The sequence below is a fragment of the Phyllostomus hastatus genome, unplaced genomic scaffold (assembly GCF_019186645.2).
Source record: "Phyllostomus hastatus isolate PE091 unplaced genomic scaffold, TTU_PhHast_1.1 phas_scaffold_78, whole genome shotgun sequence".
NCBI classification, from domain to species: Eukaryota; Metazoa; Chordata; class Mammalia; order Chiroptera; family Phyllostomidae; genus Phyllostomus; species Phyllostomus hastatus.
Window position 1 is genome coordinate 93,695,144 of NW_025334041.1, and position 16,406 is coordinate 93,711,549.

At 38.5% G+C, this 16,406-nt stretch overlaps 1 protein-coding gene and 1 non-coding gene across 3 annotated transcripts in view; one reads left to right on the top strand and one right to left on the bottom strand.

Annotated features, from left to right (window-relative positions):
- The window catches only part of USP34 (ubiquitin specific peptidase 34), a 220,397-nt gene that overhangs the window by 70,003 nt on the left and 133,988 nt on the right, over positions 1 to 16,406 (top strand). For both annotated transcript variants that reach the window (XM_045827191.1, XM_045827192.1), the window contains exons 9-15: positions 2,656 to 2,737; positions 2,823 to 2,915; positions 8,134 to 8,259; positions 8,435 to 8,564; positions 9,026 to 9,061; positions 9,385 to 9,515; positions 9,808 to 10,418. In XM_045827191.1, coding sequence (XP_045683147.1) covers positions 2,656 to 2,737; positions 2,823 to 2,915; positions 8,134 to 8,259; positions 8,435 to 8,564; positions 9,026 to 9,061; positions 9,385 to 9,515; positions 9,808 to 10,418 — 1,209 coding nt within the window. The remainder of the gene's footprint in view (positions 1 to 2,655; positions 2,738 to 2,822; positions 2,916 to 8,133; positions 8,260 to 8,434; positions 8,565 to 9,025; positions 9,062 to 9,384; positions 9,516 to 9,807; positions 10,419 to 16,406) is intronic.
- Positions 6,333 to 6,439, bottom strand: LOC123812212. Its single transcript, XR_006784501.1, has one exon. It is a non-coding gene; the product is annotated as a U6 spliceosomal RNA (small nuclear RNA).

Here is a 16,406-nt window from a genome sequence, read left to right on the forward strand (position 1 = left end):
ACTCTTAGTCAACTAGAAATAGAGAAGAACATCCTCAGCTTGGTAAAGAACATCTACAAAAACCCTACAGCCAACATCATACTTAATGGTGAGAAGCTCAGAGCTTTTCCTCTAAGATCGGGAACAAGAAGAGGATGTCCCTCTTACCACTGCTTTTCTTCATTTTGCTGGAAGTCCTACCTAATGCAATAAGGCAAGAAGCGGAAATGAAAGGTTGCAGATGGGAAGGAAGAGATAAAACTCTTTGATACCAAAACTCTGATAAAAGATACCAAAGAATAAATAAATAGAAAGGTATTTCCATGTCAGTAAATAGACTCAAAATTTTAAAGATATGGTATCAGTTCCTCCCAACTTCATCTGTAGATTCAGTGTAATCTCAGTTCCAGTAATTTATTTTCAGACTTAGAAACTAATTTTAAAGTTTATATGGAGAGGCAAAAGACCCAGAATAAACTACACAGTATTGAGACGAAAAGCACCAAATTGGAGGTTTTGTACTTCAAAATTTATTATAAAGCTATTGCAATCAAGACTGTGGTTTTGGTCAAAGAGTAGACAGATCAATGGAACAGGCAGAGAGGTCAGACATAGACCCATGTAAATATAGTCCATTGTACAATGAAGCAGGGCCAGCCTTTTTAACAAATGGTGCTGAAACAGTTGAACAACCATATGTTTAAAAAAAGAGAATCTAGACACAGACCTTAAACTCTTCACAAAAGTTAATGCGAGTGGATTACACATCTAAACATAAAATGCAAAACTATAAATCTCCTAGAAGATAATATAAAAGAAAACCTAGATGGCCTGGGGTATGATGACTGCAGTACCATAATTCATGAAAGACAGAATTGATACACTGTATTTCATTAAAATTAAAAACTTCTGCTTTCCTAAAAACAACGTCAAGAGCATCAGAACACAAGCCATGTTCAGGGGGAAAATATTTGCAAAAGACGCATCTGATAAAGGACTATTGTCCAAAATATACAAATAACTCTTAAAACTCAGCAATATGAAAACTAACAACCTGATTAAAAAATATACCAAAGACTTTTGACAGACATCTCATCAAAAAGATACACAGCACAGCTGGCAAATAAGCACATGAAGATGCTGCATACCCTTTTTCATCAAGGAAATGCAAATTAAAATAACAATGAGATTCTATCGGTAGAACTATTAGAATGGTCAAAATCTAGAGTACTTACACCACCAAATGCTGACAAGGATGTAGAGCAACAGAAGTCTCATCCAATGGTGGTGGGAACGCAAGAAGGCACAGCTACTTTAGAAGACAGTTTGATAGTTTCATACAAAGCTCAACATCCTCTTATCACATGACATGATCCAGCAGTCATACTCCCTGATATTTACCTAAAGGAGTGGAAAACTTATGTCCACACAAAAACCTGCACATGGATTTTTATATCAGCTTTATTCATAATTGCTAAAATCTAGAAGAAACCAACAATCATTGATAAATGCAACAAATGGATAAATCCTATGTTGAGTGAAAAGCCAGATTTAAAAACTTTTGAGTGTATACTGTATCACTTTGTTTTATGCCTAAAGTTCTAGGAAATGAAACCTAATATCTAATAATAGAAAGCAGGTCACTAGTTAGGGTATGGGGTTGTGAGGCTGAAAAGGGGGTGGATTACAAAAGGGCATGGAGAAACTGGTTGATTATGTATTTATTGTCTGGATGGTGCTGATGGATTCACAGATGGATACTTAAGCTTTAACTCATCAAACTGCACACATCAAATACGGGGAGCGGTAAAAGTAGATTTAGAGTTGTTCCTTTGGAAAATAATAATAATTAAATAATAATGCAGGAATTGACTTTTTCACATACAACTGTAAACCTACTTTTGCTCCACCCTGTATGTTCAGTTTATTAGATGTCATGTATGTTTCAAAGCTGTAAAAGATGACTGATAAACCCACACTACCTTATTGGTAGAACTAACAGAAGAGGTTAATTTGTATGCTAGTGAGAGAGTTATTCCTCTAAAAATGAGTGGATTTTAGATCTTGAAAAATGAGGGGTAACCTAAAACTGTTATAACATAAAAAATTTTTTTGAAATGGAGAAAAATATATTGGTTAATGTAACTAAGTTGTTATGAACTATCAGGAACTATCACCTAATATTTTTTGACATTAGTGAAATCTTCATCAGTATCAGGCAAGAGATGTGCAGTTTGGCTTGAAGATAATTTTTTTTATCATTTTGCTAATCTACTTTCCTGATGGTACCTTACTGTAGAGGTTATATTGGAAAACCTTCCCTGACCACTTCAGTGCCTACTATAGAAATTTAAAAGTGGGAAGGCATTGTCTTTGAGCAGAAAAACATATCGCTTATTATGTTAGCAGTTGGTATTCTCTCCTTTGTACCTGGTTTAAGTTGTTTCTCTTTCTAGAATTTTTTTTTTGCTTGTTTATAAAGTTAGGGTAATATTACCATCTCTTATATTTTGTTATTCTTTGTGTAATACTCTAAATAGTTAATTGTGTATAGTCATTGCTTTATAATTTGTATGTGAACACATTTAGTTTTTCAGCTCTGTCTGCCTTTTAGACATGGGAAAGAGTGATATTAATTTTTTAAATGTATTAACTGTTTTTATTATTTGATTTTAGGTCAATTGCAAAAGAACTTGCAGACTGGCTTATAAGCAACAATGTAGTAGAGCATATATTTGGACCAAATTTACATATTGAGGTTTGTGGATGTTTATGACTTCTCTGTTGTATTAAGACAGAAGACTATTTTAAAAAATTAACTATAATAAGCTTTTCTTTTCCAGATTATCAAACAGTGCCAAGTGATTTTGAATTTTTTGGCAGCTGAAGGGCGGTTGAGTACTCAGCATATTGATTGTATTTGGGCTGCAGCACAGGTACTATTAACAGCTCACATTTATTGAGTGCTTCTTCGTTATGTGTTCTAAGTGCCTTACTCCCCTATGAGACATGGAAAAAGTTAGGAGTGAAACATAGGGAATCTGACTTCTAGAGTCCAAGTCTTATTACTATATTACTGGTAAAATGAAAGGAAATGAGCTTTAGCCAGTGTGACTCAGTTGATTGGATGTTACCCCTCAAACTTAAATGTCGCTGGTTTGATTCCCAGTCAGGGCACATACAGAAGGTATCAGATTGATGTTTCTCTCTCACATCAATGTTTCTTTCCCCCTCCTTTCCCTCTCTCTAAAAAATCAGAAATGAAAATTTATTTTAAAAAATTAAAGGAAATTAGTTGATTGGGGGTTCTTAACAATAACTATTTGGTTTATTGAGAAACATTTTTCTATTTTTTTTTTCATTTATATACTGAATCCTTTCAAGAATGTTGTATTGGTATATTTCTTTTCTGTTTTCTTTTTTAATTTAATTTTTGAATAGGCATATATCCTCATGTTCAAAATATAAAAAGTAAATAAATATAAAAGGATATATTACATGTTTTCCTATTCCTGCCCCTGTCTCCCAGGCATGCAGTTCTTATCCTCTCAGGTGCTTCATGGATTTTGTATACAAATAGCTAATTATAAACATTTTTCTTCCCTTGTCGTCGTCTTTTCCACAGATGTTGAATATTAAATGGACTTGTCTTTTTTCACTTAATTTATCCTGGAGATTATTCCCTATCAATATATCAAACTTTCTTTTTAAAGATGCCATAGTATTTCATTATATGCATGGCACTGTAATTTATTTAACCATTTTTTTCCATAGGTCTTATTTTACCACAATCTTTTCTATTATACAAATGATACAATAAGTAGCTTCTAACATAGTCATTTCACCCATGTGCACATATTATGTAGGATTAGTTCCTACCTATAAATAGAATTGTTAGGTTACAGCATATGTGTAATTTACTTGTGGTAGATAATGGTGTGATGGTGGCACATTTCCTTTATCTATTTATTTATTTATTTATTTATTTATTAAAGGTAGTATTTCTTTTTTTTAAGATTTTGTTTATTTTTAGACACACACACACACACGCACACACACACACACACACACACACACACACACACACACACACACACACTCCACCCCCCCAGTGTGTGGTTGCTGGGGGCCGTGGCCTACAACCCAGGCAGGTGCCCTGACAGGGAATCGAACCTGGGACACTTTGGTTCCCAGCCCGCACTCAATCCACTGAGCTACGCCAGCCAGGGCTTTTATTTTATTTTTTAAGATATTATTTATTTCCACCCTGGCTGGCGTAGCTCAGTGGATTGAGTGCGGGCTGGGAACCAAAGTGTCCCAGGTTCGATTCCCAGCCAGGGCACATGCCTGGGTTGCAGGCCATGGCCCCCAGCAACCGCACATTGATGTTTCTCCCCCTCTCTCTCTCTTTCTCCCTCCCTTCCCTCTCTAAAAATAAGTAAATAAAAATCTTAAAAAAAGATATTATTTATTTCCTTTTTAGGGAGGGGGGAAGGGAAGAAGAGAGGGGGAGAAACATCAGTGTGTGGCGGCTGCTTGAGTGTGTTCCCTACTGGGGGCCTGGCCTACAAGCCAGGCATGTGTCCTGACCAGGAATTGAACTGGCAACCCTTTGGTTTTCAGGTCAGTGCTCAGTCCACTGAGCCACACCATCCAGGGCATCCTTTATTGTCAATACATTGTGTTCTAAAACTTGTTGATATTTGCTAAACTGGTGAATAAATGGTGATATCTTTGATATTTTAAATTTGTATTTCTTTTATATGAATCAAGTTGAAAATCTTGTATTTAAAAACCATTTTTGTGTTCTTTTCTGAGACTGTTTATAGAGTATTTGTCATTCTCATTTTCATTACATGAAATTGGCCTTTTGTCTGTTATGATTACAACTGTATCTACTTTGTTGTCTTTAGCTTTGTTTACATTGGCTTTTGCTGATTATTTTCAAGCTTTTGGTTTCAAATTTGTGGTTGGATTTTTGTGTGGTCTGTGGATTTTGAACAGTTATGGGATTTGTGTATAAAATTTACTATTTAAGTAAACAAAATATCTAAACTGTTATTTTAAACTCTTAAAAGTGAAATATCCACCAGAATACAGTAATTATATTTGAAAATTACATATATGAAACAAGTCTGTGAATTTTATAGCTTCTTACTACTTATTAAATATGTAAAAATATTAGATTAGTTACTGTTACAAGTAATAGTAATGTGTTATAATAAAAATATACAAAAGATACAGTTGCACATTCTTGTAATTGATACGCTCGATCTTTAAAATGTTTTTACAATAAAATTAAAAATAAAATAATGTTTTTTAAATTATATTTTATTGTTATGCTATTACATTGCCCCAGTTTTTCCCCTCTATATTTCCCTCTACCCTGTACTTCCCTATCTTCCAGCATTCCCCCCAAGCCCTTTAGTTCCTGCCCATGGGTTATACATATAAATTCTTTGGTTTCTCCATTTCCTATACTATTCTTACTACAACCCTGTCTACTTAATGTCTACTATTTACACTTCTTATTCTCTGTACCTTTTTACTCCTATACCTCTCCCCTCTTCTCCTCCCTGCTAACACTCCCTGTGATCTGCATTTCTACGATTCTGTTCATGTTCTAATTGTTTGCTTAGATTTTGTTTTTATTTTGTTTTTTAGGTTCAGTTGTTGATAGATGTGAGTTTCTTGTCCTTTTACTGTTCCTAGTGTTCATAGTGGGAGCAGTGCTGCTTTTTTTTCTTAGATAAGTCCCTTTCACATTTCATATAGTAAGGGCTTGGTGATGATGAACTCCTTTAACTTGACCTTATCTGGGAAAGACTTTATCTGTCCTTCCATTCTATTTTTTTTCTTTTAATCATTGTTCAAATACAATTTTCTCCTTTTTACTCCCAATCCAGTCCCCCCCTCCCACCCTCCCCACTTCCCTCCCATTACCACCCTCCCCTTAGTTTATGACCATGTGTCCTTTAAGTTTGTTCCTGTGAACCCTTCCCACTGTCCCCTTAAATTCCCTCTTCCCTCCGGTCACCGTCAGCCTGTCCTCTATTTCAGTGTCTTTGGTTATATTTTGCTTGTTTCTTTGTTTTGTTATTTAGGTTCCTGTTAAAGGTGAGATCATATGGTATTTGTCTTTCACTGCCTGGCTTGTTTCGCTTAGCATAATGTTTTCCAGCTCCATCCACGCTGTTGCAAAGGGTAGGAGCTCCTTCTTTCTTTCTGCTGCATAGAATTCCATTGTGTAAATGTACCATAATTTTTTGATCCATTCATTTACTGATGGGCATCTTGGTTGCTTCCAGCATCTAGCTATTGTAAATTGTGCTGCTATGAACGTTGGGATGCATAAAAATATGGAACGCTTCACAAATTTGCATGTCATCCTTGCGCAGGGGTCATGCTAATCTTCTCTGTATCGTTCCAATTTTAGTATATGTGCTGCCGAAGCGAGCACTGTCCTTCCATTCTAAATGAAAACTTTGCTGGATAGAATAATCTTGGGTGTAGGTCCTTGCCTTTCTTGACTTGGAATACTTCTTTCCAGTCCCTTCTTGCCTGCAAGGTTTCTCTTGAGACATCAGCTAATAGTTTTATGGGAACTCCTTTGTAGGTAACTGTCTCCTTTTCTCTTGCTGCTTTTAAGATTCTCTCCTTATCTTTAATCTTGGGTAACTTAATTGTGATGTGTCTTGGTGTGTTCCTCTTTGGGTATAATGTCTCTGGGACTCTCTGGGCTTCCTGGACTTCCTGGAAGTCTTATTTCTTTTGCCAGATTAGGGAAGTTCTCCTTCATTATTTTTTTAAGTGAGTTTTTCATTTCTTGCTCTTCTTCTTCTTCTGGCACCCCTATGATTCAGATGTTGGAGCATTTAAAGTTGTCCCAGAGATTCCTAAGCCTCTCCTCATTTTTTTGCATTCTTGTTTTTTTATTCTGTTCTTGTTGAATTTCTATTTCTTCCTTTTGCTCCAAATCATTGATTTGAGCCTCCCAGTTTCTTTCTCTTCACTGTTGGTTCCTTGTATGCTTTTTTTATTGCACTTTGGATAGCCTTCATTTCTTCCTTCATTTTGAGAATGCAATCATTTCTGTGAGCATCCTGATTACCAGTGTTTTGAACTCTGCATCTGATAGGTTGGCTGCCTCTTTGTTGCTTAGTTGTTTTTCTGGAGTTTTGATCTGTTCTTTCATATGGGCCATATTTCTTTGCCTCAGTGCAGCTATTGCATTGTAAGGGACAGAGCCTTAGGTGTTTGCCAGGGTGGGCAACCCACATCACTGTGTTGTGACACTGTATGTGGGGAAGGGGTCCGAGAGGGAGCAGTGCTGCTTGCTCTGCTCTCAGCTGGCTTTCAGTCACTTCCTCGGATACCCGTAAGCATATTGTGTCCTTCTGGTACTAATTCCAGGGTGGGTGGGTTTGTGTACATTCTAGGATCCTGTGGCTCTCTCCAATGTACTCTCCTGTTAGGATGGGAGTTTCTTCTGATGCTGCAGTTGCCACATGTTCTTGTAGCCAGTGGTTTTTGAGGCTTTAGTTTCCTCTGCTGGAATGCTTTTTGGGTTGTGCTTTCTGTCTTGCTCCCCAGTTGTTCCACCCAGTTTATCCACATGGAAATCTGGGACTGCCAGATGCCGTCTCACCCACCCAGTACTCCAGCAATAGTGTTGCTGGGCATCCTCTCCACCCCAGCTGCCTGTCTCTGCCCCTCCTACTGGTCTGAATGAATGTTTCTTTAACTCCTTGGGTGTTGGACTTCCATACAGTTCGATTTTCTGGCTGTTCTGGGGTTATTTTGTTTTTAAATTTGTTGTCCTTTTTTTGGTTGTGTGAGGAGGCAAAGTGTATCTATGTACGCCTCCATCTTGGCTGAAATTTTATTTTTGAATGCACACTGATGCGACACCGTTCACAATACACTAACAAAATAGTTTTGAATGAAGTTCAAGACAACTAAGCACTACTAGAGTCATATTAGGGGAAAAACCAAATGAACTTTTTGTCCAGTTAGTGTAGCAGCCACCTGGGCTTTTAAAAAAAGCACTAAGACTTTAAAAAATACAAACTATATTATAACTATTTTGTTACTAGATTATTTATTTATGTAGGGTAATTGTTTTTTACTATTGTCTCTACCTTTATTTTGTAGTTGAAACATTGTAGTCGGTATATACATGATTTATTTCCCTCACTCATCAAGAATTTGGATCCAGTACCACTGAGACATCTTCTCAATCTGGTCTCAGCTCTTGAGCCAAGTGTTCATACTGAACAGGTAATTTATTCAAAACATAACGATATTTATTTTAGTAATATGAAAATGTATTTGTGATTCATATAATTTAACCTGTAGTTTATTATGGTTAACATTTCAGTTAGGCAAACGGATATTAAATTTATTACAGTGTTACCTAAAACTTCTAATTTCAACCTTTCTTTTTTTTTTTAAGACATTGTACTTGGCATCGATGTTAATTAAAGCATTATGGAATAATGCACTAGCAGCTAAGGCTCAGCTATCTAAACAGAGTTCTTTTGCATCTTTATTAAATACCAATCTTCCCATTGGAAATAAGAAAGGTTAGTAAAGTATAATGTATTTTTTTAAGTAAGCTATCCAAGGTTTATAGCTCAAATTTGAAGTAGTTTCTGCTGAGTAGTTCAATTCAACCTTAATTTCAAAATAAGTTTGAGATGGGCACTATAGTGTTTGTGAAAGTGTGAATAAATTGGGGTTAAGTTCATCTTTTTTACTCTCATTTCAGGTGTTATTTTATAATGCTTTTTACATGTATTATAGGACTCTCTAAAACTTTATCAACTTTACCCCAATTTTTGTCTTCTGGTACCATACACCACTCTTTTCTTAGGCTTTTCTATGTAGGCACCCCCAGCTACTACTGCAGGTGGTGGGGACTTATATTACTGCAGATTTCCCTACCTGTATCTTGTTGATTATGTAATAAGAACAACTGATATGCTGTCCCAAATAAGCGGAGTCATTTAGAATATTTCCCTCCTGTTTTTTCCTTTTCCTTCAGAGGAAGAAGAGCTGAGAAGAGCAGCTCCATCACCTTGTAAGTTGGGTCTTAGAAGTGCATGGCAAGATGACTTATACTCACGTTGACGACGGTCATTAGTTAATTGATTTTATATATTTACATCAGAGTCATTAAGTTCATATTGAGCAGAAGACGTAAATCTTTAACTAGTTATCTAGGTCACCCTTTTTGTTTAAAATATTAGCATCTTGACTTAATTGATCCTCCTTGACAAATGTTATATTTTTGGCTACTGAGCATGAAGCTTTGGTAAATCAAAGAATTAAAGAATTGTGTCATTCTGATAGGTCTGTATTAATATACATTAGGAATAAAACAAAAAAATCTATTTAATATAGGGTCACCTGCAGCTAGTCCTCAGAGCAGTGATAACAGTGATACCCATCAAAGTGGAGGCAGTGACATTGAAATGGATGAGCAACTTATTAATAGAACCAAACATGTGCAACAGCGACTTTCAGACACAGAGGTATGAAAAATGTCTGCCCTGCCCCCCCATCCCACCCCAAAGTGATTTTTGGATTTCTGCCATGTGTATTCTTTGAGCTAGGAATCTAAACATGATCTATGTTCAGGCCTGATCTGTCTTTTAAGTAGTATTATTGAGGTACTTTAGTTTGAGTTCTTAATTCCATTGTGTATTGTTCAAAGGAATGAGTCAGGACTGCAGCAGCCTTTTAAAAAGTATACTGTGTTAATATCAGTTATTTTTTTCTTACTAGTGTAAATATTTAGTTAAATCTGTTTGTTTCTAAATACAGGAATCCATGCAGGGAAGTTCTGATGAAACTGCCAACAGCGGTGAAGATGGAAGCAGTGGTCCTGGTAGCAGCAGTGGGCATAGTGATGGGTCTAGCAATGAAGTGAATTCTAGCCATGCAAGCCAGTCAGCGGGGAGCCCTGGTAGTGAGGTACACTCAGAAGACATTGCAGATATTGAAGCCCTTAAAGAAGAAGATGAAGATGACGATCATGGTCATAATCCTCCTAAAAGTAGTTGTGGTACAGATCTTCGGAACAGAAAGTTAGAAAGTCAAGCAGGCATTTGCTTAGGGGATTCGCAAGGTCCATCAGAAAGAAGTGGGACAAGCAATGGAACAGGAAAAGACCTGGTTTTTAACACTGAGTCACTGCCAACGGTAGATAATCGAATACGAATGCTAGATACCTGTTCACACTCTGAAGACCCAGAACATGATATTTCAGGGGAAATGAATGCTGCTCATATAGCACAAGCATCTCAGGAATCATGTATTACACGCACTGGTGACTTTCTTGGGGAAACCATTGGGAATGAATTATTTAATTGTCGGCAGTTCATTGGTCCACAACATCACCACCATCATCACCACCATCACCACCATCATGATGGGTAAGTCTGTTAAAATAAAAACATAAAAAACATAAAACTTATATTTTCTTCAGGGAAGTAATTCTAGCTTGTATTTATTCACTTATAATTATTGTAGATTGGTATTGTTCAGTAGGGTTATAATGTAAACTATAAGTATATACCAAAAATGTAGAAATTTTAATTTCCTGTTGGGCATATTTTAAAAAGCAAAATGAAACAGGAGAGATTAATTTTAATTTTAAATTTTATTTAAAGCAGTAGTATCTACAATATTTTATACTTACAACACATTGCAGTTTAGACAAGCTACCTAAAAATTTTTTATTTGCCCTGACTGGTATGGCTCAGTGGATTGGACATCATCCTGCAAACCAAAAGGATATAGGTTAGATTCCAGGTCAGGGCACATGCCTGGGTTTGTAGGAGGTGTGGGAGGCAACTGATAGATGTTTGTCTGTCCCTCCCTCCCTCCCACCCTCCCTCCCTTCCCCTCTCCCTCCCTCCCTTTCCCTCTCCCTAAAATAAATAAATAAATCTTAAAAAACAATATTTTTTTCCTTTTAAATTACAGTTGACTTACAATGTTATATTAGTTTCAAGTGTAGAACCTGTGATTAGACATTTAATAACTTAAGAAGTGATCACCCTGATAAACCCATTTGACGTCATATATAGTTATTAAAATATTATTAACTATATTTTCTACACTGTTTACAGCCCTGTGACTGTGACTATTCTGTAACTACCAATTTGTACTTCTGAATCCCTTCACTGTTTTCACCCATCTCCCCAACCCCTCTCCTCTCAGGCAACGATCAAAATGTTTTCTGTATCTATGAGTCCATTTCTTTTCTGCTTGTTTATTTTGCTTTTTAGATTCCACATGTAAGTGAAATCATCTGGCATTTGTCTTTTCTCTTTCTGACTTAATTCACTTAGCATAATACCTCCTAGATCCATCCATGCTGTTGTGGATGGCAAGATTTCATTTTGTTTATGACCAAAACCCAGTGGCACAGCCTCCCTGGTCACCTGAGATGGGCACTCCAGGTGTGCCCCATTGTGGGCTGTGTTCACTTTCCTGTGTAGTTGAGTATTGATTGCTGTTGGCACGTCATTGGAAGGGATTGACCCCTAGGCCATTTGGCTGCAAGGACTGGCTGTGGCTATAGTGAAGGAGCTGCTGTGCAGGGGCTGACCCGATAGAGCAGTACTTGCTTCAGTGGGGCCTTGCTGAGTGGTGCTAGCTGAGTCTGCCCCTTGAGTTGTTGCTTGTGGAGGTGGTTGAGTTGTCATCTAGTGTGGTCTGAAACTATCCACTGGGTACACTGGTTCTGGGGCCTCCTAAGAGGTGCAAGGGCAGCCACAACCTGTGTCCTGGTCAGGGCCACCCAGCATGAGCTACAGAGCGATCTACATAGCTGCTACCTTGTGCTGGTGTGAGATATAGACAGTCCTGATGCTGTTTGTTTGAGAAATTTCATGAAAACTTGAAATATGAACCAAGAGAGGCTGTATCTATGGAACAGCCACGGGAAACGGCTTGGGGTCTGAAAGTTGCGTGGGTCAGGATCTCAGGTGGGTGGAACAGTGTTAGCCTAGTTGATGGAGACTCAGATATGGCATTGGCCTGCTGGGTTTGTGGGTGGAGGGCTCTGCAAAGGAATAACAGCCTCTGCCAACACTTCTGTCTAGGAGAAAGCTGCTCCTCTAGCCTTTGTCCTGAAGCCAGACAATTCAGTTCCTCACCATTTGTTCCTGGCACCTTTCCAGCAGTTCCCCCAGCAGTGGAGCTTATAGAGAGTCTGAGTGAGTTAGTGTGCAAGCCCTTTAAGAGAAAAACCTAGGAATTCGGGAGTTCTTTTGTCTCACTCAGCCATAGTCTCTGCTGGTTTTGACAGCCAGAAGTTATGGGGATTTCTGTTTCTGTCACTGGAATCCTGGGCTGGGGGATTACTGACTGGGGCTTGGGGTACTGATTGATTGGAAGCGGGATCTTTTTAAAATGCTTTTGAGGTCCTCACTAAGTTCCTTGAGCATCCTTATAACCTGTATTTTGGACTCTGCATCTGATAGATTGCTTATCTCCATTGCATTTAGCTCTTTTTCTGGTTTTGATCTGTTCTTTCATTTGGGCCATGTTTTTGTCTCCTCATTTTGGCAGTCTTCCTGTGTTTGTGTCTGTGTGTTAGATAGAACTGCTTTGACTCCATGTCTTGATAGTGTGGCCTACTATAGTAGGTGTCCTGTAGGGTCCAGTAACACCACCTTCTCTATCACCCAAGCTTGGTACTCGAGGTGCACTCTTCATGTATCCTGAGTACACCTTCTTCTTTTAGTTGATCCTTGGATGCTGTTGGCAGATCAAAAGGAGAGATTTACCTAGGCTAGTCAGTTGCACAGATTGTCTGTGACTACTTACCACCAACCACTATGAAGGATGAGCTGTGCAGGGGCAGGGTGTGGTGCTCTGACATGGTCTGTAGCTGTCCAGTGGGTGTGCTCACCCTGCAGTTTCCAGGTGGTGGAGGCCATGGTCAGCCCCTACCTGTGTTTTGCTCTGGACCACCCTCCCTCCCTCAGCCATAAAGCAGTCTGAGATGGCTGCTAATTGTGCTGGGCTTAGAGATTCCCAAGCAAAGTCAAGCTGTGAATCAAGGGTAGTGGATGCTAGTGCCAGGCCTGGGGCTCACTGAGGCCAGCTGTTGCTTGTTTGAGAGGATTTAGGAAGTTGTAAAGCATGAGCCAAGACCCACCATTAATATGGAAAAGTAGCTTGAGTGGGCTCATAAGGTGGGTGGGGCAGAGCCTCTGGGGATTTCTAAGGACGGTCAAACAAAGCCAGGTGGGTGGAGTCTCAGATATTGTAACAGCTTGCCAGCTCTTTGGGTGGAGGGTTTAGAAAAGGGACAATGGTCTCTGCTTGCCTTGATACCAGACACTTCAGTTTCTCCCTGAATGCCACTGGTGCCTTTCAAGATGCTTACCCAGTGCTGGATCTCAGAAGGATTGAGCATGAGTAGGTGAGTCCATGTGTGGGTTCTTAAAAGGAACTTCTTGGAGCTCCAGAAGTTTCTTCCACCCACTTGATCCTTGCTAGTTTTTGCAGCCAGAAGTTATGGGGACTTATCTTCCTGGCACTGGAACCCTGGGCGGGGGTCCAGGTATGGTGCTGGAATTCCTCGCTCCTGAGATACCCCTCTTGAATTTTTATCCACACGTGGGTGAGAGCCCAGCCCATTACACATCTGCACCTCTCATATCAGTCTGGATGGATGTGGTTCTTTTCATTCTGTAGTTGTCAGACTTCCATTCCACTCGATTTCTGATGGTTCTGAGTTATGATTGTTCTATCTTTTAGTTGTAATTTTGATGTGGTTGTGGGAGGAGGCAGCCATGCGTGCCCATGCTGCCATCTTGAGCAGAAGTCCTCCTGTCCTGATTTTTAACCACCATAGGTGGGTGCGAGACGAGCACATTTTCATTTTTCCACCCCTTTTACCCATAGTCTGAAAGTGGCTTCTTTTTTATATCTTTCTGTTCAGCAGATTTCAGGTGTTTTGGATATTGGGTATTCTATAATTTAGTTGTCATTTTGATGTGGTTGTGGGAGGTTCCAAGTACTGCATTTACCTACTCTGCCATCTTGACCAGAATCTAGATGAGCCACTTCCTATGTGTGCAGTGGCCACATGTAGTTTAGTGGCTATCATTGGATAACATAGATCTGTATCTTCAACTCCTTGTAATAATTTCTTTCAAGCAGGTGTAAGACTGCTTGTGAAAATTTCCATGAAAGTGTGATTGTGAAAAGGGAAATTTTACACATATTATAATTTTAGGGTATTTTAATGAAAGGATAAAGCTTTGCCCTGGCTGGTGTGGCTCAGTGGATTGAGTGTCCCCCTGCGAACCAAAAGGTCACCAGTTCAATTCCCAATCAGGGCATACGCCCTGGTTGTAGGCTAGGCCGCAAGTGGAGGCGTGTGAGAGCTAACCAATTGATGTATCTCACGTACATCAATGCTTCTCTCCCTCTCTTTCTCATTCCCTTCCCCTTTCTCTCAAAAAATAAATAAATACAGTCTTAAAAAAAAAGATAAACTTTCAGCATAAAACTTTCTGATTATCTGTGAAATGTACCTGTGGTATTTAACAGTAAGTGATTTTCTCACTAGTGTTCCAATATTAGGCAAAGTACTTAATTTTTCTGTTTATCATTTTCTCATTTATAAAATAGAACAATACTGTCAATACTTATGCCATTTACCTATTGTGAGCATTTCATAGGCTAATGTGATTGGAATATAGGAACTCAGTATACGTGGTCTGTCCAGAAAAAGTCCAACCATTGTTAATATAATAAAAACAATTTGCGTGATATCAGTGTAACCTGACAGCCAAGGAGAATGGACCGGAATGCACCTGCACAAACAATAACGACTTCACTGTATTAGTCAGTGTGGATGGTAAACCCCGTTGAGTGGACATGTATATTGTGTGACCATCACATTCAAAATGAATGAGTGAGTAGAGCAATGAATCTGCATCAGATTTTGCGTTAAGCTTGAACATTACTCCGAGGAAACTATTTAGATGATTCAGAAGGCCACAGCTACTGGCAACTGGTGATTGGCAGCTTCAGCACAACCTGCCTGCTCATGGAGCAAAGTGTATTGGCAAAACATCAAATCATCCAGGTGACTCAGACCCCCTACAGCCCAGATTTGGCGCCCTGTGACTTCTGGCTTTTCCCAAAGCTAAACTCACCTTTGAAAGGAAAGAGATTTCAGACCATTGATGAGATTCAGGAAAATCCGAAGGGGCAGCTGATGGCAATTGGGAGAACTGTGTCAGGTCCCAAAGTGCCTACTTTGAAGGGGACTGAGGTGTCTCATTGTCTGTGTACAGCGTTTCTTGTATCTTCTGCAATAGATGTCTCTATTTTCCATGTTGCATGGCTGGATACTTTCTGGACAGACCTCATATGTTGCTATTTGTTATTACTGTTATTCCAAGTAGTTGTGTTTGAGTTGATGAAATAATGAACATATGTTTTATAAGGATGAGTGTTCTTGGATTTGACAATTTGCCAGGCCTTTCAGAATTTAGTACAATTGTTGGGGAGAAATACATGTTCACTGATACTTGTATTTCCTTTGGTACTTTATTTCCTTTGCTTTTTATTTATCATTAACTCAATTTGAGTTTAAGGTAATGTTTCTCAGCCTTGGCACTTCTGCATTTTGGACCAGATAATTCATTGTTTTGTATTCCCAGCAATGTGAGTGCTGTCCTGTGCATTGTAGTACATTTAGCAACATCCCTAGCCTCTATCCCTGGATACCAGCATTGTATGTCCAGTTTTGATAACCAGGAATGGGTCTAGACATTGCCAGATAATGTCCCTCTCAGGGGCCAGAATCACCTGTGATTGAGAATCACTGGTTAGGGTCTCACATTATAGATATGCATTCTATATCTGTGCATTCCTTTGAGAGCTCATACTGAGGACAAAGGAATTAGTTTCTAAGACTGAGGTGAAAAATAATTGTTTGTCACATTGTAAATGTCTTTTAGTCTTCTAACCCAAAACCAACCCATGATCCCAGAAGACCTAGTGATTTTATTTTTGTTTACACTTTGCATATTCTTTGCAGTTGGTACTGCTTGTGAGTCTAAGTCACTTGTGAACTTTTCCTTATTTTATTTTTTCATTCTTTTGTCTTTATATCCTTAGAACATCCAGTATAATTATGTTTTAGAAGTGATACTTAATAGATGTTTATTGAGTTAAAGGTCCCTCAATTAACAACTTGTAGATTGCAGCCTTAAATTGAAATATTTTCCTGGTAGCTACCTCATTTGATTCTATAGTCATATGAGTAAGTGTAAGCAAAGTTTAAGGTACACATTGTAATTTGAGTTTATAGAATTATTATATAAAAGTGAGTTTCCTGTTCTTATTTGAAATCATTGTCTTTGAAGCTGTTTTTGTGAAATGTG